Genomic DNA, 23,137 nt, shown 5'->3' with positions numbered 1-23,137 from the left:
GTACTTCGAAGGAAGATACCTTGGATCGTTAGAATCGGACTAGGATTCCGAGAGACATCGGATCGAGCTGGGGCTTAACGCCCGCATCTTTCCTTCTTGGATTAGGATTATAGCTCGATTCGGATAGGAATCCGAATCGAACTGGGGTTCGGACAGTCTGCCTGTTATATAAGGACGTGACCTTTGGACTTGTCACGCATCACTCCTCTCCGACACTCTTCTTCGCTCCACACTGTTGTCTCGTCGCGTGGAAAGATGTCTTCGCAACGAGGAGGAGGAGGAGGAGGGCGGCAACATTTGGTGGTGCGCTCGGTTTGGGCGTGGAACTTGGAGTACGAGTTCTCCATCATTGCTTCCCTCGTGGATCGCTTCTCTTACGTCGCCTTCGACACGGAGTTTCCCGGCTTCCTCTACAGAACTCGGAGGCCACACCGTCTTCTCCCGCCCAGCCTGCGCTACGCCATCCTCAAGGCCAACGTCGACAAGATGGAGCTCGTCCAACTCGGCCTCACCCTCTTCGACGCCTTCGGCGACCTCCCCTCCATCGGCACCGGCGGCAGGGTCGGGTACGTGTGGGAGTTCAACTTCCGCGAATTCGATGTCCGACGCGACCTCCACGCGCCGGACTCCGTCGACCTGCTCCGCTCCAGTGGCATCGACTTCGACCGGCTCCCCCTCTACGGCATTGACTCCGGCCAGTTCGCCGCCCACCTCTATCGTTCCGGCCTCGTCGCTCATTGCCGTTTCTGCCGCCCGCACTCCACTCGATGGATCGCCTTTCACAGCTGCTACGACTTCGCCTATCTCGTCAAGGTGCTGGGGTTCGGCCGGCCTCTGCCCGACACCCTGGAAGAGTTCCTCGGCCTGGTGAACTTGCTCTTCGGAGAGACTGTGGATCTCAAGCACATTATGCGCGGCTGCAAGGGTCTCTCCGGCGGGCTGGAGAGAGTGGCGAGTACCCTCGGGGTGCCACGCCAAGCTGGGAAGTCGCATCAAGCTGGATCAGATAGCTTGGTGACCTGCCAAGTCTATCTGAAGATGAAGCGGAGGTTCTTCGACGACCAAGACGCCAAGGTGGCCTGCCATCGCGGCATCATCTACGGCCTACAAGCCTGCTGAATTCCTCCTTCGTTCTTGGAGTTTGTCAACGCAGCGCAGCGAAGGTGGTCGATTCTCAAAGCAAGTCAACTCAAATATGATCTTTCTCTTTTTCTTTGTGCACAAATGTCGAATGTTTCAACGTAAATAATATACAAATCAAGTCGTCTGTCAAATTCGGATGTAAAAATTGATTGCTGCTTGTGATGTATGGTAAGAATCCGAAGATTGTTGGATATGCACCACATCGATCTGTGCTCTGTTATTTTCTTGGATAAACTGATAGCTTTCAAATTGGGCAAACAACATGATATGTTGATGGCCGACGAGAGGAAGTTCCCGTACAAGGGGGAGTTGTTTCGTCCACGATCAAATCATTCAACAAACCGCAGTATAAAGATTTACGCTGTAGGAAAGAAACATAGACTCGATATCAACTCGATGCGCACAATGACAGCATCGGATGTGTCTGCAAGTGCAGAATCGACAGTCAAAGCTGGTTTACAACCCCTGCGTTTGGATTCTGAGATCCAAGTCGTTTCCTCTTGATCCACCAACCATCTCACCTCTGCTTCCTTTCACATTCAAATCCAGCAGAAGAAGATAACTGTCGTCGGCCTCATCTCTACCTTCCTGATAAAGTTGAAACCCTGAATCGTTCCTCTTCTTGATGTTTTCCTCTGACCGCACTTCTCTCAGCTCCGAGTGCTTCTCTTCGCAAACCCGACCGACGTTCTCCGTCAAGCCTGATAGTGGCAAGTCGAAATCCGTAAGCTGGGCTCTGGTGGCTTCCAAACTGCCTGACGAGCCATTCATGTCGAAACAAAGATCTTCTGAGCTTTCTCCCGTATTGCTTACAAGCACTTCCCCAGAGCCTCGATTCTCATTTGCAATTTCTTCTGTACCTGGTCAAGTAATCTCGTGAATGTTACAAGGAGTAGAGCCTTTGTTTGCCACACACCATTAGGCTTACCACGAGCTGCTCCTACAGTTTCCTCTGCACTTCGATCTGATACCACAACGCCTCTCCAAGAAGTATTTCTCTGCATGGTTTGTGACACATTAGATGACCGATATAAATTAGAGAGCATAAATCAAAGCCTGGAGTTCACGGGATTACTAAATTACAAAAACTACATCAAGTGCACAAACATTCGAATCTATACCGTTTAATAAGAACCATTACTGCTAAGATTCTTACGCTTCGCAAAACTTCCCTAGCTTGTTCGAAGCTATTAAATCCTTTGTAGTATCTCGAGTCAAGAAGCTCTTCTCGCGATTTATTTTCTTTAGCACAGTCCTATTTATTTACAGAACTCATTGACGTTTTGTATGCAGCGTCACATCCTAGATTTATAAAAAGAATAAAAAATTAGTAATTTATTATCCATTATTTTATAATAAACTTCATTTTTTTTATTTTTTTTTCTTCATCCTTTAATTCAAATCCTTGTCTTTACAATAGTAAATATTCTATTAATTAGAAAAAGGACCACATCTTGGTAAAGTCATAAGTCTTTTCCACCGAAGTTCTCCATCAAGCCTGATAGTGGTAGGTCGAAATCCGTAAGCTGGGCTCTGGTGGCTTCCAAACTGCCTGACGAGCCATTCATATCGAAACAAAGATCTTCTGAGCTTTCTCCCGTATTGTTTACAAGCACTTCCCCAAAGCCTCGATTCTCATTTGCAATTTCTTCTGTACCTGGTCAAGTAATCTCATGAATGTTACAAGGAGTAGAGCCAAAGCCCATTGTAGTGGGTCCACTCTCTCGCTTACGCGGTCGAACCAAAGTCCATTGTAGTAGGTCCACTCTCTCGCTTACGCAGTCGAGCCGAAGCCCATCGTAGTGGGTCTAACCTCTTGCTTATGCGATCAAGCCAAAGCCCATCATAGTGGGTCCATCCTCCCGCAACGACGATCGAATCAAGACCCGCAACGACAGACTGACACCGATACTCTCGCTACGACGGTTGAATCAAGACCTGCTATAGCGGAAGCCGTCACAACAGACCGATATCGATACTCCAGATCCTAAATAATCCTGATCGTGATGAGATCATGATAATGAGATCGGTTCACCTTTAAACACAGATCCTAAATAATCCTAGTCATAGGTTTACTCGAGAGGGACATCGAGAAAACAAGACAGATTAGTGTGATGTATACCTGTCCATATGATGCATGCAGCTGATCTTATAGCTGCTCGTTTGGGGACACTAGGGATATAGTACATGTGCTCATTGGAGAATGAGTTTACTGATTGATCCACTTCCGGAATGCTGAATGGCTGATGATGCCTTATTGTCAGACAGCGATTTCGTAGTCTCAGTGGGGTATCTGGTCCATAGGCTAGAGACACCAAGGATATCTTGTATTAGTGCTCCACTCTTTAATATCATACTTATAGGTTTGGATGTCCCAAATCTAGCATAATTGGTCATCGGGAGTGACAGTCAACCTTACGAGAGCTATTGAGTGTCGATAGAAGATCATCCGCTCTCAGTATCATGAGTAATATCTCATATGTTCTTGTTCAGAAAAATCCCTAGCCAAGGTCATTCGAATTGAGAGAGAAAGAGTTCTCCGAGAGAATCCGATTAGAGCGAGACTCGAGTAGAAACCATATGGGTTTGACAGCACCATACCCGGTATACGGTCTCTGTGATATTATATGAATGAGGGACTAAAGTTACATGATAAATGAGGACTGACATGTCCAATGGATTGGATTCCCCTATATCATCTAGGGACTACGGCATAATGGCCTAGTACGTCCGCAGTCGATGAGTCGAGTGAATTATTATTAAGATAATAATTCATTAAGCCAGAATGAGTTCTGATAGTTATGACTCATGGCCAGCTCGATATTGGGCCTAGAGAGTCTCACACATATGGTAGGCATTGTGATGAGCAGAGGTTTGAATATGAAATATCCGCCGGGGCCCCTATCTTATTAGATATATAATAAGCCCCTGAATTATTAAATCTCATGGAAGAGATCCAATAAGTGCTCATGAGATATTATTAGATATAGATATACTAATATAAGATGCTTGGGTAGTTGGATGGAGATTCTCCCCAATAGGGGAGGATCCATTAGGGTTAAGTTTACTGCGAAACTCAATAAATTGGAGGGAATAAGTGGTTTATAGGCTAGAGCCTTTTGCTTGCCTCTCATATTCTCCTCCCCTTCTCCAAGAAAGGAGTGCGCTTGACCTCATTCGCCCTCTCCTAGAGATCTGCAGGGATTCAGGAATATACGATCACCTTAGGTACCACAATTTATCTTATACGCAGTTTTAAGTTTCGCGGATTTTTGCACACTAATCTTCGCACGACGAGGAATACATCTTTAGAAATTGGGGATTTTGTTTTCTGTTCTTCCGCTGCGCATGTGATGTCGCCCCCCAAGATTTCCCAACAGATACTCCCGCTATGACGGATTGATACCGATCCTCCCGCTTATATGATCGAGCCAACACACTCACACCCTGTTGGTCGAGTACCTGCCCAAGAAGCAAAAGAAGGGGCAAGCCCAAAAGAAGACCCAACCTTCCGGACAGTAGGGGGAGGGAAAAACGGAGAGGGAAACCTCCCAAAGCAGAAGGGGGAGATAAAAAAATGAGAGAGAGTGAACTACCGTGTGAAAAGGGGAGAACAAAGAGAGAGAGGGAAGGAAAAAAGAAAGGATTCACCTAGGTCAACATTTTTAATGAGATACTCGATGAGCTCTAGATGAGATCCTTGGACAGCACAGTGCAGGAGGGATCAAACCTTTCATGTTAACAGGCCTTGACAGAGACATCAAAGGATAATAGGATCCTAATTATCTCTAGATGACCTTTCTGAGCAACAAAATGGATCACAGCCGTATCACCCATAGCACCAGCTCCAACGTTGGCCTTATTCTTGTAGAGAAATCTTACTACCTCTGTATGCCCACACCAGAAGCCAGATGAAGTCTCAATTTCATATTTTTCATGTCAAGGTAGCAACATTAGATTACCAAACAAAAGATTTTGCAATAGATTCGTTTGTTCCAATTTTTTACGGAATAAAAAGAAAAGGAAAAATATGCAATGCATCTTTAGAATTGATACGGAGAAGCTTGGCACTACCATGTCCCCTCTCCACCTAGGCCAGCAACGCCACCAAAACCAAACGTGGGGGCCCCACCGACTCCTCCCAGGAACAACTCTACGGCTCGAACCTCAGCAGCCTTGGACCCCAGCATCCACCATTTGACCAGACCCGCAATAGCGGATCCATCCTCCCACCCATGCAGTCGAGATCAAGACCCGCTACGACAAAAGCCACCTCAACGGATCCATCCTCCCGCTTATGTGGCCGAGCCAAAACCCACAGCCGATCCATCCTCCCGTTTATGCTATCGAGCCAAAGCCCATCACAGTGAGTTCAGCATCCCGCTTATGCGGTCGAGCCAAAGCCCATCGCAGTGGGTCCACTCTCTAGCTTATGTAGTCGAGCCAAAGCCCATCGCAGTGGGTCTAACCTCTCACTTACATGAGCAAGCCAAAGCCCATCACAGTGGGTCCATCCTCCCGCTATGACGATCGAATCAAGACCCACTACAATAGACTGACACCGATACTCCCGCTATGACGGTTGAATCAAGAGCTACTATGACGGAAGCCGTCACAACATACAGATACCAATACACCTGCAACAACGATCGAATCAGGACCCGCTACGACGGAAGCCACCACGACGGATTGATACCGATACTGCTAGTCATAAGTGCCCGACAAGCCAATCACGTGAGTGATGGCACATGTGACTTGACACATAGTCTTTTTGCTTATTATATTTTGGCATTGATCACTTTATATATATATATATATATATATATATATATATATATATATATATATATATATATATATATATATATATATATATATATATATATATATATATATATATATATATATTGTGATGTCCTTGGATCTGTTCAATGGGAATCAGATCAATTCACCTTTAAACACAGATCCTAAATAATCCTGGTCATAGGTTTACTCGAGAGGGACATCAAGTTACCGGACATACTGGTGTGCTGTATACTCGTCCATATGATAGATGCAGCTGGTCTCATAGCTGCTCTTATGGGAACACTAGGGATATAGTATAGGTGCACATTGGAGAATGAGTTCACTAATTGATCCGCTTCCGAAATGTTGGATGGTTGATGATGTCTTATTGTCATACAGCGATTCCGTAATCCTAGTGATGTATCTGATCCTTAGACTTGAGACACCAAGGATGTCTTGTATTAGTGCTCCACTCTTTGATACCAGACTTATAGGTTTGGATGTCCTAGATCTAGCAAAGTCGGTCATCGGGAGTGATAGTCAACCGTACGAGCGCTATTGAGTGTCGATAAAGGATCATCCGCTCTCAGTATCATGAGAGAAATATCACATATGTTCTTGCTCAGACAAATCTCTGGCCAGGGTCATTCGGATTGACAGAGAAAGAGTTCTCCGAGAGAATCTGATTAGAGCGAGACTCGAGTAGAAACCGTATGGATTTGACAACACCATACCCGGTATACGGTCTCTGGGATATTATATGGATGAGGGACTATAAATATACGGTAACTGAGGATTAACAGGTCCAATGGATTATATTCCCCTGTATCGTTTGGGGACTGCAACGTAGTGGCATAGTACGTCCGTAGTCGATGAGTCGAGTGAGTTATTATGGAGATAATAATTCACTGAGCCAGAAGGAGTTCTAATAGGTATGACTCATTGCCAGCTCGATATTGGGTCTAAAGGGTTACACACATATGGTAAGCATTGCGATTAGTAAAGATTCGAATATGAAATATCCACCGGAACCCCTATCTTATTGGATATCCAATAACCCTCTGAATTATTGGATCACATGAACGAGATCCAATATTAGCCCATAAGAGACTATTGGATAGAGATCTACTAATATAAGATGCTTGGGTAGTTAGATGGAGATCCAATACCCAATAGGGGAGGATCCATTAGGGTTAAGTTTACTACGGAACTCTATAAATTGGAGGGAATCAATGGTTCATAGGCTAGAACCTTTTGCTTGCCTCTCCTATTCTCCTCTCCCTTTACCAGAGAGGAGTGCACTAGACCTCATTCACCCTCTCCTAGAAATCTGCAAGGATTCAGGGATATACGATATCCCTAGGTATCACAATTTATCTTATACGCAGTTTTAAGTTTCGCGGATTTTTGCGTACTAATCTTCGCACGACGACGAATACATCTTTAGGAATTGGGGATTTTGTTTTCTGTTCTTCCGCTGCGCATGTGATGTCGCCCCCCAAGATTTCCCAACAAATACTCCCGCTATGACGGATTGATACCGATCCTCCCGCTCATACGATCGAGCCAACACACTCACACCCTGTTGGTCGAGTACCTGCCCAAGAAGCAGAAGAAGGGACAAGCCCAAAAGAAGACCCAACCTTCCGGACAGTAGGGGGAGGGAAAAACAGAGAGGGAAACCTCCCAAAGCAGAAGGGGGAGATCAAAAAATGAGAGAGAGTGAACTACCGTGCGAAATGGGGAGAACAAAGAGAGAGAGGGAAGGAAAAAAGAAAGGATTCACTTGGGTCAACATTCGTCACTCCTACATTTGCCCTTACAAAAGAGTGTCATCCGCCTCGATGGATCTCGCACCAACCATCACAGCCTTAATAAAGATCTCACAGCAAAAACAACACTCACGCAAGCATGTAGTAGTATAAGTAAAATGACAAAATTCAAGGCCCCTTTGCAGTGTTCCGAAGCACACCTTCCAAGGGGGGCAAACAATACAAAAAAGTTTGGCATTGCCAGCTCACCTCGCCACCTAGGCCAACAACGCCACCAAAGCCAAATGTAGGAAACAACCAACTCCACCCAACCGCCAGTAGGGATCTGCCCTACTGTCCTAGCTTCCCAAAGTGGGCACACAAGACCCACTCCTTACCGATACCGCAACTAAAGAAACCATGCCCCGTATTAATGGTTGGCAGCATGCCCCAGCTTCCCAATCGCCTCCTAGCTGACATCTCAACAGAAGCCATGCCTCTGCATTAATGACTGGCAGCATGCCCCCTGCTTCCCTAGTCGCCTACTGGCTGACATCTCAGCAGAAGCCAAGCCTCCGTATTAATGATTGACAGAATGGCCCGATTTCACCAGCCTTCCCCTTCGGATGACCGATGGAGGGCTAACTCCCTGCCTAACCTAAAGTGACAGGGGAGTCAGCCCAAAGGCGTCCCAACGGTCCGCACCAACAAGCCATCCTTATTAATGCCTCCACCATACATAGTAAGGGAGGCCTTGGCTAGCACACGTCTAGACCACTCAATGAGTAGGTATAAAAGCCAAGACCTATACCTAGACAAAAGGAGGCAGGCAAAAACCGCCTATTCTCTCATTTACACTACTCTCACTATTGTCTTCCTCCCTGTCCATCTTTCACTAACTTAAGCATCGGAGGGGTCGACCTGGGACACCCTCCGCGCAAGTCTATTGTGCAAGGTCATCAGCGTAGCTCGGAGGCACGACTAGAAGGCAAGCCAGCAGAAGGGACCTACACTTTGGACATATAACTAATCGGGCCAACTCACTAGTCAACTGTCTCTGTGTGTTAACAAGAAATATCCAAAAAGTTGAGTTTGTACCCTATGACTTGCAACTTTCTAAGATGACAACAGGTTTAGTAAGAAAAACTATGATGTATCCCTTTTTCGACCATATGGAGGTTCAAGATATTGAATAATTTTTATTAATTTACTTACCCGATATCGAGATCTTGAAAAGTAAAGCACTTGTTGGATGTTTAAAATTTTTAATACCCAAAAACTCATAACATAAATTGACAGAAAAGAGATGTTTAAATTGTCAACAGCAACAATTTCTCAGCTTCGTAATGAACATTTCCAATATTAAATCTAAGTATCGAAGCAACACAATTCCACCCACAAGTTATGTGGAAGTTCTTATACCGAAGAGTGTCAGTGTGGATGAATCCGCATGTATCATTTCTGCAAATCATTGCCACAGTCATCCTCCATCGATAGATAGTTTCATCATCTATATCCTTTTCTTCATTCTCTTTTCAAAGGAATCGAGTTGATATTTAAGACCTAAGACTCAGAAGGGCCAGCTAGTCACAAATAATGCACCAAATCAGACAGCAATGCGAATCCTAGCAAAGGAATTTAAATGAACCAGCCAAGTAGGTTAAAGCTCAAAAACCCTAAGGGAACCTTAAACCTCAGTGCCAAACTCTCGGCGGCGCAATAAGCTGCTCGCTCGACAGATTCTGAACCAAGCGAAGAGCCCACCACATGATAACGACAACAAAAGCGAAGATTGAGGAAAGGAGAACAAGGGAGAAAGGATACGGTGTCCGGGAATGGCGATCTCGAGTATTGACGGCGAGGGGATTAGCGTTGCAGATGGACTCGACCGTGGTGAGGTCCCCGTTCCTCGCGGCGGCGTGGAGATCGGAAGATTCGCTGCCCCCCTTCGGTAATCGGTTCTTCCTCCTCGATGCCGCTCCGGGGTCTCCCATCTCCGCGGGGTGTGCCGTCGTGGAGCTTCAAGCGACGAAGGCAGCGGTAATACATAGTTGATTGAAGGCCGAGACCGTAGCAGGATGGGCCGAGTTAAGGCCCACAAATGTGGAGACGTACTTCGAACGAAGATACCTTGGATCGTTAGAATCGGACTAGGATTCCGAGAGACATCGGATCGAGCTGGGGCTTAACGCCCGCATCTTTCCTTCTTGGATTAGGATTATAGCTCGATTCGGATAGGATTCCGAATCGAACTGGGGTTCGGACAGTCTGCCTGTTATATAAGGACGTGACCTTTGGACTTGTCACGCATCACTCCTCTCCGACACTCTTCTTCGCTCCACACTGTTGTATCGTCGCGTGGAAAGATGTCTTCGCAACGAGGAGGAGGAGGAGGAGGGCGGCAACATTTGGTGGTGCGCTCGGTTTGGGCGTGGAACTTGGAGTACGAGTTCTCCATCATTGCTTCCCTCGTGGATCGCTTCTCTTACGTCGCCTTCGACACGGAGTTTCCCGGCTTCCTCTACAGAACTCGGAGGCCACACCGTCTTCTCCCGCCCAGCCTGCGCTACGCCATCCTCAAGGCCAACGTCGACAAGATGGAGCTCGTCCAACTCGGCCTCACCCTCTTCGACGCCTTCGGCGACCTCCCCTCCATCGGCACCGGCGGCAGGGTCGGGTACGTGTGGGAGTTCAACTTCCGCGAATTCGATGTCCGACGCGACCTCCACGCGCCGGACTCCGTCGACCTGCTCCGCTCCAGTGGCATCGACTTCGACCGGCTCCCCCTCTACGGCATTGACTCCGGCCAGTTCGCCGCCCACCTCTATCGTTCCGGCCTCGTCGCTCATTGCCGTTTCTGCCGCCCGCACTCCACTCGATGGATCGCCTTTCACAGCTGCTACGACTTCGCCTATCTCATCAAGGTGCTGGGGTTCGGCCGGCCTCTGCCCGACACCCTGGAAGAGTTCCTCGGCCTGGTGAACTTGCTCTTCGGAGAGACTGTGGATCTCAAGCACATTATGCGCGGCTGCAAGGGTCTCTCCGGCGGGCTTGAGAGAGTGGCGAGTACCCTCGGGGTGCCACGCCAAGCTGGGAAGTCGCATCAAGCTGGATCAGATAGCTTGGTGACCTGCCAAGTCTATCTGAAGATGAAGCGGAGGTTCTTCGACGACCAAGACGCCAAGGTGGCCTGCCATCGCGGCATCATCTACGGCCTACAAGCCTGCTGAATTCCTCCTTCGTTCTTGGAGTTTGTCAACGCAGCGCAGCGAAGGTGGTCGATTCTCAAAGCAAGTCAACTCAAATATGATCTTTCTCTTTTTCTTTGTGCACAAATGTCGAATGTTTCAACGTAAATAATATACAAATCAAGTCGTCTGTCAAATTCGGATGTAAAAATTGATTGCTGCTTGTGATGTATGGTAAGAATCCGAAGATTGTTGGATATGCACCACATCGATCTGTGCTCTGTTATTTTCTTGGATAAACTGATAGCTTTCAAATTGGGCAAACAACATGATATGTTGATGGCCGACGAGAGGAAGTTCCCGTACAAGGGGGAGTTGTTTCGTCCACGATCAAATCATTCAACAAACCGCAGTATAAAGATTTACGCTGTAGGAAAGAAACATAGACTCGATATCAACTCGATGCGCACAATGACAGCATCGGATGTGTCTGCAAGTGCAGAATCGACAGTCAAAGCTGGTTTACAACCCCTGCGTTTGGATTCTGAGATCCAAGTCGTTTCCTCTTGATCCACCAACCATCTCACCTCTGCTTCCTTTCACATTCAAATCCAGCAGAAGAAGATAACTGTCGTCGGCCTCATCTCTACCTTCCTGATAAAGTTGAAACCCTGAATCGTTCCTCTTCTTGATGTTTTCCTCTGACCGCACTTCTCTCAGCTCCGAGTGCTTCTCTTCGCAAACCCGACCGACGTTCTCCGTCAAGCCTGATAGTGGCAAGTCGAAATCCGTAAGCTGGGCTCTGGTGGCTTCCAAACTGCCTGACGAGCCATTCATGTCGAAACAAAGATCTTCTGAGCTTTCTCCCGTATTGCTTACAAGCACTTCCCCAGAGCCTCGATTCTCATTTGAAATTTCTTCTGTACCTGGTCAAGTAATCTCGTGAATGTTACAAGGAGTAGAGCCATTGTTTGCCACACACCATTAGGCTTACCACGAGCTGCTCCTGCAGTTTCCTCTGCACTTCGATCTGATACCACAACGCCTCTCCAAGAAGTATTTCTATGCATGGTTTGTGACACATTAGATGACCGATATAAATTAGAGAGCATAAATCAAAGCCTGGAGTTCACGGGATTACTAAATTACAAAAACTACATCAAGTGCACAAACATTCGAATCTATACCGTTTAATAAGAACCATTACTGTTAAGATTCTTACGCTTCGCAAAACTTCCCTAGCTTGTTCGAAGCTATTAAATCCTTTGTAGTATCTCGAGTCAAGAAGCTCTTCTCCGCGATTTATTTTCTTTAGCACAGTCCTATTTATTTGCAAAACTCATTGACGTTTTGTATGCAGCGTCACATCCTAGATTTATAAAAAGAATAAAAAATTTGTAATTTATTATCCATTATTTATATAATAAACTTCCTTTTTTTTGTTTTTTTTCTTCATCCTTTAATTCAAATCCTTGTCTTTACAATAGTAAATATTTTATTAATTAGAAAAAGGACCACATCTTGGTAAAGTCATAAGTCTCTTCCACCGAAACTTCAGATCTATTACAAAATAGTAAATTACTTTGAAAATAAATATTAGATAAACTGATTTATTATTAAATCGTTTATAGTATCTCGAGTTATTGATGTTTAGTAGTATTTCGAGTCAACTCATTGATGTTTTACATGCAGTGTTACGGTAAGTAACTTTTTGAGCCGTGACCTTCGGGTCGACGCGGCTGGTTCAGGGCTCCAAATGGCTGGGATCAGACGTGGCTCCCCTTGGAATCTTGAGGTGGCTGATGCAGGGGATCTGGCTGGAAAGTTCTGCGACGCCGAGTGGATTCAGCAGCGGTCGAGTACTTGCACACAGGTCGGGTCGGTAGCTCGGCCCGACCCCTCCGACGATCTAGTCAGTGATGCGGAGAGGAGTTTTTTTTGTGCCAGATCGTCCCCCCCTGGCCGTTGGGAGCCAGGGAGTACTTATAAAGGGGGTTTGTGTTACCTGATGTGCCGTCCTGCAGGAGCAGGGCCGTACCTCTGATGGCGTCTGTCGTCGTCGTGGGCGTTGCGTGGAAGGCCGAGCTTCCGTAGGGTATGGGGAGTGTTAGTCAGCGCCTTCCCCTGCCTCGGCCGGTCGTGAGGGGTCAGCCGAGGAGGTCGTTTGGGTACGGTGGGTGTGGGTGCATGTCGTGTCGGTGTTAATGCTCGCTCGGTATGGGCGCGTGTCGTGTCGATGTTAATGCTCGCTCCCTGGGGCAGTGTGCCGCACAGGGGTGTCTGACGTGGGGGTGTATTACGTCAAATCTGGGGTGTTATGTCCAATCAGTTTTTACCCCTATCATCTGACCCCCCCCGAAAGGAGTTATACGTCGGTTTTGCCTGCAGGGAGTTCGATGCATGGCTTCTCGCTTCAGGCGGGCTGTTTATGCGGGTCTGAGGGGCACGATGTAGACGGGCCGGTCGCGCGAACGCATCTCGAGCAGCACAAGGCTGAGGCACGCGATTTAGTCGGGAGGCCGAGTATGATTGGACTCAGGGGCAACGGAACCGACGAGGGCCGAGGAACACAATGCAGGCGGGGTGACCGCGCAGGTGTGGTTTCGGGAGGCGCAGAGCCGAGGGCCGAGGAGCACAATGCAAGCGGGGTGACCGCGCAGGTGTGGTCTCAAGATGGCGTAGAGCCGAGGGCCGAGGAGCACAACGCAGGCGGGGTGACCGCGCAGGTGTGGTCTCGGGATGGCGTAGAGCCGAGGGCCGAGGAGCACAACGCAGGCGGGGTGACCGCGCAGGTGTGGTCTCGGGATGGCAGGAGCGAGAGCACGACGCGGGCGTACTGGCGGCACTGGTCTGTCTCGGGAACATGGAGCCAAGGAGCACGACGCAGGCGGGGTGACCGCGCAGGCGTGGTCACGAGGGCCATGCGACCGAGTAGCACGATCGGGCGGGCAAGACGCGAGGACGTGGCCTCGAGCATCACACGGCCGAGGAACATGACAAGCGGTCAGGCCGCGCCGAGGTGGATCTCGGTAGAGATTGGCCGAGGTGCTCGGTGCTGGCAGGCCGCGACCGAGGTGGTGGCCTCGGGCGTGATACGACCGGGGCGGTACTTGGTTCTTGACCAGTGATTGGCCGCTCGACCATGCGCGGGCGCGGGCGGCCAGGTTGCTTTCTCCCTGGGGAAGATCAAAGGGCCACCCCTTTTGGGAGTCGCTGGTTTTCGAGGTTGACATGATTAGTGACTCCGTACTTTGCACCGCGCTGCGATTAAATGCCGCGCCAAGCCGTAGTTATGGCGATGCGATGTTTGTGTCTTCGCAGCGCACCTCAGGAGAGGAAAGGTCGCTGTTTCGGCGGGAAGCAGGCTATAAGCAGCGCTCCATTGGCATCTTTCACTTCCTGGTACCTGCATTCGCTTCGACCCCCTCTTTGGGTGACCTAGCCTAGCACTCCTCAGCCGCCCTACCTTTTCCAAAGCTCGGTAAGGATGGCTTCTCCTCTGTTCTCTCCATCTTCGCCTCCTCTTTCCGGTGCCGTCGGCGAGGAGGCGGTGTCGGCGAGCTCCCGCTCGTCGTCCGAGGAAAGGGCCACCAAAGCCCTTGAATCGCTGATGTGGCCGCACGACCTCGACTCCACCGTGAGCGAGTCGTCGCTTGGCCTCCTTCGGGATCGTTACGGTATCCCGGTGGAATTCACGCTCATTGCCCCCGAGTCGGGGCAGCGAGCGTATGATCCCATACCTAGGGGCTTTGCCCTGACCGTGGATGCCTTCGAGGCCGGGCTACGCCTTCCGTTCCATCCAGTCATAACCTCCTGCGTCTCGTGGTGGCGCATCTCTCCTTCTCAGATGGCGTCGAATTCCTGGCGCTATCTGGTGGCGTTCCTTGGGGAATGTCACTATGCCAAAATCACCCCGAGCCGGTCTCTTTTCCTTTCTTGCTTTCGTCTGTCCAGAGGGTCGGGGGGCTATTACTTGTCCGCCCGACCGGGTTTCGGGGTCAGCGGGGCTCCTTCCAGCAACAAGGGGTGGAAGGAGCGTTTCTTCTACGTTTGCCATCCGGAGAGCTGGAACTTTGGGCTCTGGTGTGCGGCGCGCGTGGTCGATAATACTGCCCCGGTCTTGGATGAGGGGGAGCTTCAGGCCCTTCGAAGATTGAAGGAGATCCTCCCGTCCTCCAGAGTCATCCGAAAGATGACCGAGGCGTGGTTGGTCGAGGCGGGCTTGAGCCCGGTACCTCGAGGTATGCCTTGAAAAGGAGGTGGCGGCAGGCCTTCCTATTTTATTTCTCTTTTGGAATACTAACCGAGGTCGATAGGTTGGTGCAGAAATGGTGAACCTCACTTTAGTGCGTGGAGGACGCGCTCCGTCGGCTGCATCTCCACGGCGCCAAATCAGCCTGGGCGTCGGTACAAGAGAGGCACCGGTGGAGCTCGAGGTCGGTCGTCCTCGAAAGAAGGCCAAGGTTGCCGCTCCGAAGAAGCCGACTCCCCCAAAGGCTCAGGAAAGCGAAGGGGCGGCGGAGTCAGGCTAGCGCGACCGGCGAGGTGGGCGAGGTCGGGGCGAGGCCGGCCCGAGCAATGAGGGGGCAGGGAAGGCGCCCAGGGAGCCCTCGATCCGGGACCTGTGTCGCCTATCCGCGGGGCCGCTGAACGACTTCTACCAGGCGCGCCTGATGGGCGAGCTTTCAGAAGGCCAACCCTCTGACCGGTTGGTAGCCCGCTGGGGGGGGGCTGACCCGCGGGACCCGGGTGTGGGCTGATGGGGAGACCGCAGCCGCGTTCATCCGAGGAGGGTTGCATCCCGACATGGCTCGCGAGATGTACACTATGCCCTCGGATGTCCTGCTTGGTAAATCCGTGAAATCATTGCTGTGGGTAAGTGTTCCGCTGTCGGCTTCCGACCTATGTTTTGTCCGAGGGTGGTTCTGACTTTCCTTCTGCAGGGCCAGCACTACGCGATGACTTTGGCAAATCGCGTTCGCGACGCAGGTCGGGCCCTGGGCATCTTGTGCGACCGTAATGCCGAGCTGCGCAGGCAGCTCGAGGAGGTTCGTGCGGGGGCGGCTCCGGAGGCGGTTGCGGCGGCCGAGCAGCGCTCCTCGGAGCTTGAGGCAGAAGTGGCGCGCCTCCGAACTGAGGCTGGGGCGACCGACCAACGCATGTCGGCGCTGGAGGCCGAGGTCCTTCGCCTGAGGTCCGAGGCGAAGGAGGCTGAGGAGGAGAAAAGCAATCTCCGAGGGCTCCTAAGGGGGGCGCAGACCGAGGCTCGCCTGGTCCGAGGCGAGGTGGCCACCCTGACCCAGCGGTTGGAGGGAGCCCTAGTTGACGCAAAGGGGGCCTCAGAAGCTCTCGTGGCCGAGCGGGAGCGGCGTCCAGAGAAGGACAAGGAAATAATTGAAGCCTACAAGCAATCCTCAGGCTTCCAGCTCGGGCTAGTTCGGTCAGGGCAGGTCACCTACGAGTACGGGTACCGGATTGCCCTGGGCCGGTTCTAGACGCGCCATCCCGGGTTGGAGGTCGAGGTGGATCCGTTTACCTCGCACCCCGAGGATTTATATGTAGACATGCCGGAGGAAGTTCCTTTCGACGATAGCGTCTGGGGTTCCGATGGTTAGGATAGTCTTGAGGTCGGCTCGGCTGAGCTGTTTTTGAACCTTGTAACCTTTTGTAATTTTCGAGTCCTGTCGTAGTTGAGTCTTGTAATTCCACGCTTCAGAAACAAAGTCTTTTCCCAATATGTCTTTCAGCTTCGAAATTTGAGTCTTGCAATTCGAATTGAGTCTTGTAATTCCATGCTTCAGAAATAAAGAAGTCTTGTAATTCCATGCTTGAATCTTGGAAGCCACTTTGGAAGAGAAACCATCTTTTTTAGCCGAACAATTTCGCATAGGCAGAGACCTCAGACAAAAAACCTTTTAAGGTTCTGGACGTTCCATGTTCTCGGCAAAGAGGAACCGTCCATTGTCGTGAGCCGATAAGTGCCCAGTCGGACCACCCCAGTGACCCGATAAGGTCCCTCCCACTTGGGGGCCAGCTTCCCCCTTGTTCGGGTCGGGTCACTGACCTCGGCCTTTCGTAGGACTAGATCGCCTAACCTGATCGATCGAGGTTGCACCTTTCTGTTGTAGACCTTCGCGACGGCTCTCTGGTGAGAGAGGGCCTTTAGGTGCACGTTGGCGCGTCACTCCTCGAGTACGTCGAGGCTGGCGCGAAGTCCTTCGTTCGAGGCTTCCTCGTCATAGCTCCTTGTCCGTAGGGTGGTGACAGCCATCTCGGGCGGCAAGACAGCCTCGGTCCCGAACGTCAAGCTATACGGGGACTCTCCGGTAGCGACCTTGGGGGTGGTGCGCAGCGACCACAGTACGCTGGGGAGCTCGTCCGTCCAGGCCGATCGGGCCGCAGATACTCTTCTTCTAAGTCCGTCCAAGATGGATCGGTTGGTTGCCTCCGCCAGTCCGTTCGTCTGAGGATGGGCCACCGAACTGAACCTCAGTTGGATGCCATGGCCGGCACAGAACTCCCGGAACCTCCTGCCGGCGAACTGGGGTCCATTGTCCGTAATAATGACCTTGGGTAGCCCGAACCGAGTCACTAGGTTTTTCCAGACGAACTTCTCCATTTGGTGTTCCGTGATCGTCGCCAGCGGCTCGGCCTCGACCCACTTTGTGAAGTAGTCAACTCCTACGATTATGTATTTCCGCTGCCCAGAAGCCGGTGGGAAGGGTCCACGCAGGTCCAAACCCCACTGCGCGAATGGCCATGCGCAATCGATGGGGCTGAGTGGGACCGCGGGCTGTCGGGGTGTGCGGGCATGTAGCTGGCACGAACTGCACCGTTGTACGTAAGCTTTCGCGTCCCGGCACATGGTCGACCAGTAGTAGCCTTGGCGGAGTATTTTGTGCGCTAAGGTTCGCCCGCCGATGTGTTCGCCGCAGACCCCTTCGTGAGTTTCAGCTAGGACCGTTTGGGCTTCGTCAGGCTCCAAGCATCGCAGGAGGGGATAGGTGAAGGACCGTTTGTAAAGCCGGCCACTCTCCTTGGTGTACCACGCGTGCGTACGACGCAGGCGCCAAGCTGCGACTTCGTCGAGGGGAAGGGTTCCATCCAGCTTGAAGCGCAGCAGCTCTTGTACCCACGTGATCGGCGCATTGCCTGGGGCCGTAGTTGCTACTTCGATGGCGCGAGCAGGGAGCTCCTCAATCTCCGGCCATGCTTCGGGGGTTGGTCTTGACGCCAGCTTAGCGAGCGCGTCGGCTCGCTCGTTTTCCTCCCTCGGAACATTAGATAACGTAAAGTAAGGGAACTTCGCGGTTAGGTCCCTTACCCGTGCCAGGTATTTGGCCATGGTTGCGTCCCGAGCTTCGTATCCACCACTGAGCTGTTCGGCCACAAGCTGCGAGTCGGTGAGGACGTGTATCGCGGCCACCTGCATCTCGAGGGCCAGCCTTAATCCCGCTAGGAGCGCCTCGTATTCCGCCTCGTTGTTGGTGGCTTTAAACCCAAAGCGGAGGGAACGCTCGAACGAGCGTCCGTCAGGGGCGAGGAGAACCAGCCCCGCGCCGGCACCCCTCGAGTTGGCCGAGCCGTCCACGTGTAGGGTCCAGGCTTCAGGGGTTTGCTCGAGATCTCTGTCCTCCATCTGAGTTAACTCCGCGATGAAGTCGGCTACCGCTTGGGCCTTGATGGCGGTCCTGGGCACGTAACTGATATCGTGTTCACCGAGCTCCACTGCCCATTTGAGGAGCCGTCCTGCAACATCGAATTTTGTTAAGACTTGCCGAAGAGGTTGGTCGGTGATGACCTCCACCGGGTGTGCCTGGAAGTAGGGGCGCAACTTCCGAGCCGAGAGCACCAGGGCAAGTGCGAGTTTTTCTACCGGCGGGTAACACTCCTCAGGTCCACTCAGGACGTGGCTGACGTAGTAGATCGGGAGTTGTTGACCGGGGCCTTCCTTGACATGGACAGAGCTGACTGCATGTGGGGATGCCGCCAAGTAGAGGCCCAGCTTCTCGCCGGGGGAGACAGAGGCGAGCCGGGGGAGGCTGGCTAGGTGCTGCTTTATTTGTTTGAAAGCCTCCTCGCATTCCGGTGTCCATTGGAAGTTCTTCGGGTTTTTGAGCGCCTTGAAGAATGGGAGGTAGCGATCGCCCGATCGAGCGAGGAAGCGAGACAGGACGACAAGCCTCCCGTTGAGTCGCTGTAGGTCTTTGGTCGTCCCGGGGGACTGCATACTGACTATTGCTTGAACCTTTTCCGGGTTGGCGTCAATTCCTCTCTCGTGCACGATGAACCCAAGGAATTTCCCGGAGGTGACGCCGAAAGCACATTTCGTGGGGTTGAGCCGCATGCCGAACTTGCGCAGCGTGGCGAACACCTCGGCCAGGTCGGCAAGGTGCGTTCCGGCCTCTCGGCTTTTCACGATCATGTCGTCCACGTAGACTTCCATGTTCCTCCCGATCTGATGGGCGAACATCTTGTTCACCGTTCTTTGGTATGTGGCCCCAGCATTTTTTAGCCCGAATGGCATGACCTTTTAGAAGTATACCCCTTGATCGGTGAGGAAGGCCGTATGTTCCCTATCTTTGGGCGACATCCCGATCTGGTTATATCCTGAATAGGCATCCATGAAAGAGAGACGTGCGTGTCCGGCCGTAGAGTCGACCAGCTGGTCGATCTTCGGGAGGGGGTAGCAATCTTTAGGGCATGCATTGTTGAGACTGGTGTAGTCAACGCACATCCTCCAGCTTCCATTGTGTTTTTTCACGAGGACTACATTGGACAACCATTGAGGATATTTGGCTTCTTCTATGAAGCCTGCTGCTAAGAGCCGGTCCACCTCTTCTTGTGTGGCGCGTTGTCGGTCAGGGGCCTGGCGCCGGGGCTTTTGCTTCACCGGGCGAGCGTCAGGTGGGATGTTGAGATGATGCTCCGCGACCTCTGGGTCGACACCCGTCATGTCCGATGGGGACCAGGCGAAGACGTCGGCATTTTTCCGCAGGAGACCAACGAGCTGCTCTCGTTCCCGCTCGGGCAGCTCCGATCCGATCCTGACCGTCTGTTCTGGCCGAGCTTCTCGCAAAGGTATGTCGACAGTGGATCCCCTCGGCTCGGGATGAGGAGCTGGTTTTTTCGTTTCCTGCGGATCCTTCAGGGGCGCCTCGGTCCTGGCTCTCTTGCCCAATGATATGGCGGTAAGGTAGCACCGCCTGGACTCTCAGGGGCTTCCCATAACTTCCCCGACTCCAGCACCGGTTGGGAATTTGATGGTCTGGTAGTAGGTCGAGACGACGGCTCTGACCTTATTGAGGGTCGGCCGACCGAGTATGGCATTGTAAGCGGTGGGAAGGTCGACCACCAGGAAAGTGGTCATCACCGTCTTCGACTTTGGCGGGGTCCCCAGAGTCAAGGGCAAAGTAACAGCCCCCAGGGATGATATTGAATCTCCCGTGAAACCGGTGAGCGTCGAGCACATCGGGCTCAGATTCTCCCTGGCCAAGCCCAGCTTTTGGAGGGCGTCGAAGTAGAGTATGTCGGCCAAGCTCCCCATGTCGACCATGATCCTCCTCATCTGCGCGTTGGCTACCCTGGCCGATATCACCAAGGCGTCGTCGTGGTCGGGTCGCTCGGCAGCTCCGGTTGGGAAGGTAATCTCGGGCTCAGGCTTGTGTCCCGAGGCTTCGTCGGGAGCGGTTCGGGCATATGCCTTCCTGCCCGACATGGAGCCTCCTCCTGATGCGGGGCCCCCGACTATCACATCAATGTGTCGCTCGATGGGGCCCTCTGGGCGAGGCGATTGCTCTTTGTTCGGCCGGAGGTACTGGCCGAGGTGACCTCTGAGGATGAGCTCCTCGATTTGCCTCTTCAACTCGTAGCACTACTTAGTGTCGTGCCCGTGCTGCCGATGAAAACGGCAATACCTTGAGCGGTCTGCGAGCTCCCATGGGTTCCTCAACGGGTGAGGGTCCTTGAGCAGCCCCTTCCCCTTCTCGTGTAGGAATATTTCAGTTCGGGATGAATTCAAGGCGGGAAGAGGAGGCCTTGGGTCAGGTCTGTCCAACTTTCGCCGGGAAGCGGCGGGTTGTTGCTATCGGGGCGGCTCCGACTTGACCTTTTTGTGCTCCTCCCACTTTCCAGCCATCCAAGTCTCCGCGGCGATAAACTGACTGGCACGCTGGAGCATCTCGGGGACCACGGCGGGGGGCCGCTCCACAAGCGACCAGAAGAACCTGGAGGGCCGCAGGCCTGTCATGAATGCCTGCATCAAGAGAGAGGGGTGAGCATCCGACAATCCACGGATTTGTGTCGTAAATCGGTTCACAAAATGGGAGAGGGGCTCGTCCTCCTTCTGGTTGAGCCCGAGGAGCAACGCCATGGACGGCTTTGGTCGGACGTATGCCAGGAAGTTAAGCTCGAAATCCTTGGCGAGCTGATCGAAGGAGGCGACGGTCCCTGGCTTCAGGCCGCTGTACCATGTGCGGGCTGGCCCCCGCAGAGTTGTTGGGAACGCCCTGCACATCAGGGCGTTAGAAGTCCCGAATAGCGCCATCTGGGCGCGAAAAGCGGCCACGTGGTCCGCTGGGTCGGTGGCGCCGTCATACGCGTCCAGCGAGGGGAGGCGGAAGTGCGGCGGGATCGCCTGATCTTGTATCTCGGGGGTGAACGGAGATCCTTGGTGTCCGTCCGCCCCGAGCTCTCCCTTTGACTTAAGAACTTCCTGTTGTACCTCGTCAAGCCTTTGACTGACGAGGCACAGTTGAGCTCGTAGGGCATTTGTCGAATCGGCGGTCGGAGCCTCGGGCTCGGGGCAGCTCGCCGTGTCTTCCACTTCCCGGCTCCCGGGCCAAGTTGTGGGGTTTCGAGGTGAGCCAGGAAGCTTTGGAAGTGGTACGTGGGTCCAGACAGCGGTCCCCCGTTGCTGTGAAGGCTGGGTCGCATGCGGAGGGGTCCGTTGGGAGACGATCGGGATGATGGTCTGGACCATGCTTGTCAGGGCTCAGACTTACTTGGTGGGCGAGGTCGTGAAAGGCCTCGAGCGGTACTGACGACGGGCCGGCAGGTGCGCCGTCGGGAGGCGACAAGCCTGGGTCGTTGAACAATTGCCAGTAGCGTTCCGACACCACTACGGGGCGTTCGTCGCGAGTTTCGTCATGTGGGGGGTGTTCCCCCGAGGCGGGGAGCCCAGCGGTTGAGGGTCCGCCAAGGTGGATTCGCTGATCGCTTGACATTTGGACGACCCTCCTTCTAGCGCCAATCTGTTACGGTAAGTAGCTTTTTGAGCCGTGACCTTCGGGTCGACGCGACTGGTTCAGGGCTCCAAATGCCTGGGATCAGACGTGGCTCCCCTTGGAATCTTGAGGTGGCTAATGCAGGGGATCTGGCTGGAAAGTTCTGCGACGCCGAGTGGATTCAGCAGCGGTCGAGTACCTGCACACAGGTCGGGTCGGTAGCTCGGCCCGACCCCTCCGACGATCCAGTCAGTGATGTGGAGAGGAGTTGTTTTTGTGCCAGATCGTCCCCCCTTGGCCGTTGGGAGCCAGGGAGTACTTATAAAGGGGGTTTGTGTTACCTGATGTGCCATCCTGCAGGAGCAGGGCCGTACCTCTGATGGCGTCTGTCGTCGTCGTGGGCGTTGCGTGGAAGGCCGAGCTTCCGCAGGGTATGGGGAGCGTTAGTCAGCGCCTTCCCCTGCCTCGGCCGATCGTGAGGGGTCAGCTGAGGAGGTCGTTTGGGTACGGTGGGCGTGGGTGCATGTCGTGTCGGCGTTAATGCTCGCTCGGTATGGGTGCGTGTCGTGTCGGTGTTAATGCTCGCTCCCTGGGGCAGTGTGCCGCACAGGGGTGTCTGATGTGGGGGTGTATTATGTCAAATCTGGGGTGTTATGTCCAATCAGTTTTTACCCCTATCATGCAGCAAATGATATTTGTTAATGCTTTGCAATTTCTTGTATAAAGTTTAAATTTTATAATGCAATGATATGTAAAAGTAGAGTTTGTGCCATACACATACTCGACACTGTCTGTTCTAGAGACATCACTACTGGTGGTAGAGGGAACAATTAGTCTTGCTTGAATTGCTTCCTGTATGAGGAATAAAAAGCAGGCATGAATGCTCAATTCTAAGGAATGTATGTACTCTCTCAGTTTGTGGTGGCCTGTCTTGACCTACCATTTTTCTTTGCTTCCTGGCCTGTCTCCCTTCTGGTTTGCTTTCCGAGTCTGTACTTCTACAAACAGATAAAGCAAGATCAGAATAGAAACAATAGACCACAGA

The 23,137-nt window shown here is 52.0% G+C and overlaps 4 protein-coding genes, 1 long non-coding RNA gene and 1 pseudogene across 5 annotated transcripts; 2 read left to right on the top strand and 4 right to left on the bottom strand.

The window, feature by feature from the left end:
* Nucleotides 1–255: 255 nt before the first annotated feature.
* Nucleotides 256–1,119, top strand: LOC135596401 (probable CCR4-associated factor 1 homolog 11). The gene has a single exon (XM_065088457.1). It carries the CDS (start codon nt 256–258, stop codon nt 1,117–1,119), a length of 864 nt encoding a protein of 287 aa, XP_064944529.1.
* Nucleotides 1,120–1,426: 307 nt separating this feature from the next.
* On the bottom strand, nt 1,427–9,730 carry LOC135597000 (uncharacterized). Its single transcript, XR_010481081.1, has 3 exons — nt 9,102–9,730; nt 2,072–2,141; nt 1,427–2,003 (listed from the first exon to the last, which is right to left on the bottom strand). It is a non-coding gene; the product is annotated as an uncharacterized LOC135597000 (long non-coding RNA).
* Nucleotides 9,731–10,045: 315 nt separating this feature from the next.
* On the top strand, nt 10,046–10,909 carry LOC135596400 (probable CCR4-associated factor 1 homolog 11). Its single transcript, XM_065088456.1, has one exon. The coding sequence runs from the start codon at nt 10,046–10,048 to the stop codon at nt 10,907–10,909; it is 864 nt and encodes a 287-aa protein (XP_064944528.1).
* Nucleotides 10,910–11,216: 307 nt separating this feature from the next.
* LOC135596399 (myb family transcription factor PHL8-like) lies at nt 11,217–11,951 on the bottom strand (annotated as a pseudogene).
* Nucleotides 11,952–17,048: 5,097 nt separating this feature from the next.
* Nucleotides 17,049–19,394, bottom strand: LOC135596398 (uncharacterized). Its single transcript, XM_065088455.1, has one exon. It carries the CDS (start codon nt 19,392–19,394, stop codon nt 17,049–17,051), a length of 2,346 nt encoding a protein of 781 aa, XP_064944527.1.
* Nucleotides 19,395–20,081: 687 nt separating this feature from the next.
* LOC135596397 (uncharacterized) lies at nt 20,082–21,413 on the bottom strand. Its single transcript, XM_065088454.1, has 2 exons — nt 20,976–21,413; nt 20,082–20,741 (listed from the first exon to the last, which is right to left on the bottom strand). The coding sequence occupies exons 1-2, from the start codon at nt 21,411–21,413 to the stop codon at nt 20,082–20,084; spliced, it is 1,098 nt and encodes a 365-aa protein (XP_064944526.1).
* Nucleotides 21,414–23,137: the final 1,724 nt, after the last annotated feature.

The sequence above is a fragment of the Musa acuminata genome, chromosome BXJ1-11, assembly GCF_036884655.1.
Source record: "Musa acuminata AAA Group cultivar baxijiao chromosome BXJ1-11, Cavendish_Baxijiao_AAA, whole genome shotgun sequence".
NCBI lineage: Eukaryota > Viridiplantae > Streptophyta > Magnoliopsida > Zingiberales > Musaceae > Musa > Musa acuminata.
The sequence above is the reverse complement of the archived record's forward strand: the minus strand, read 5'-3'. Positions and strand labels throughout refer to the sequence as shown.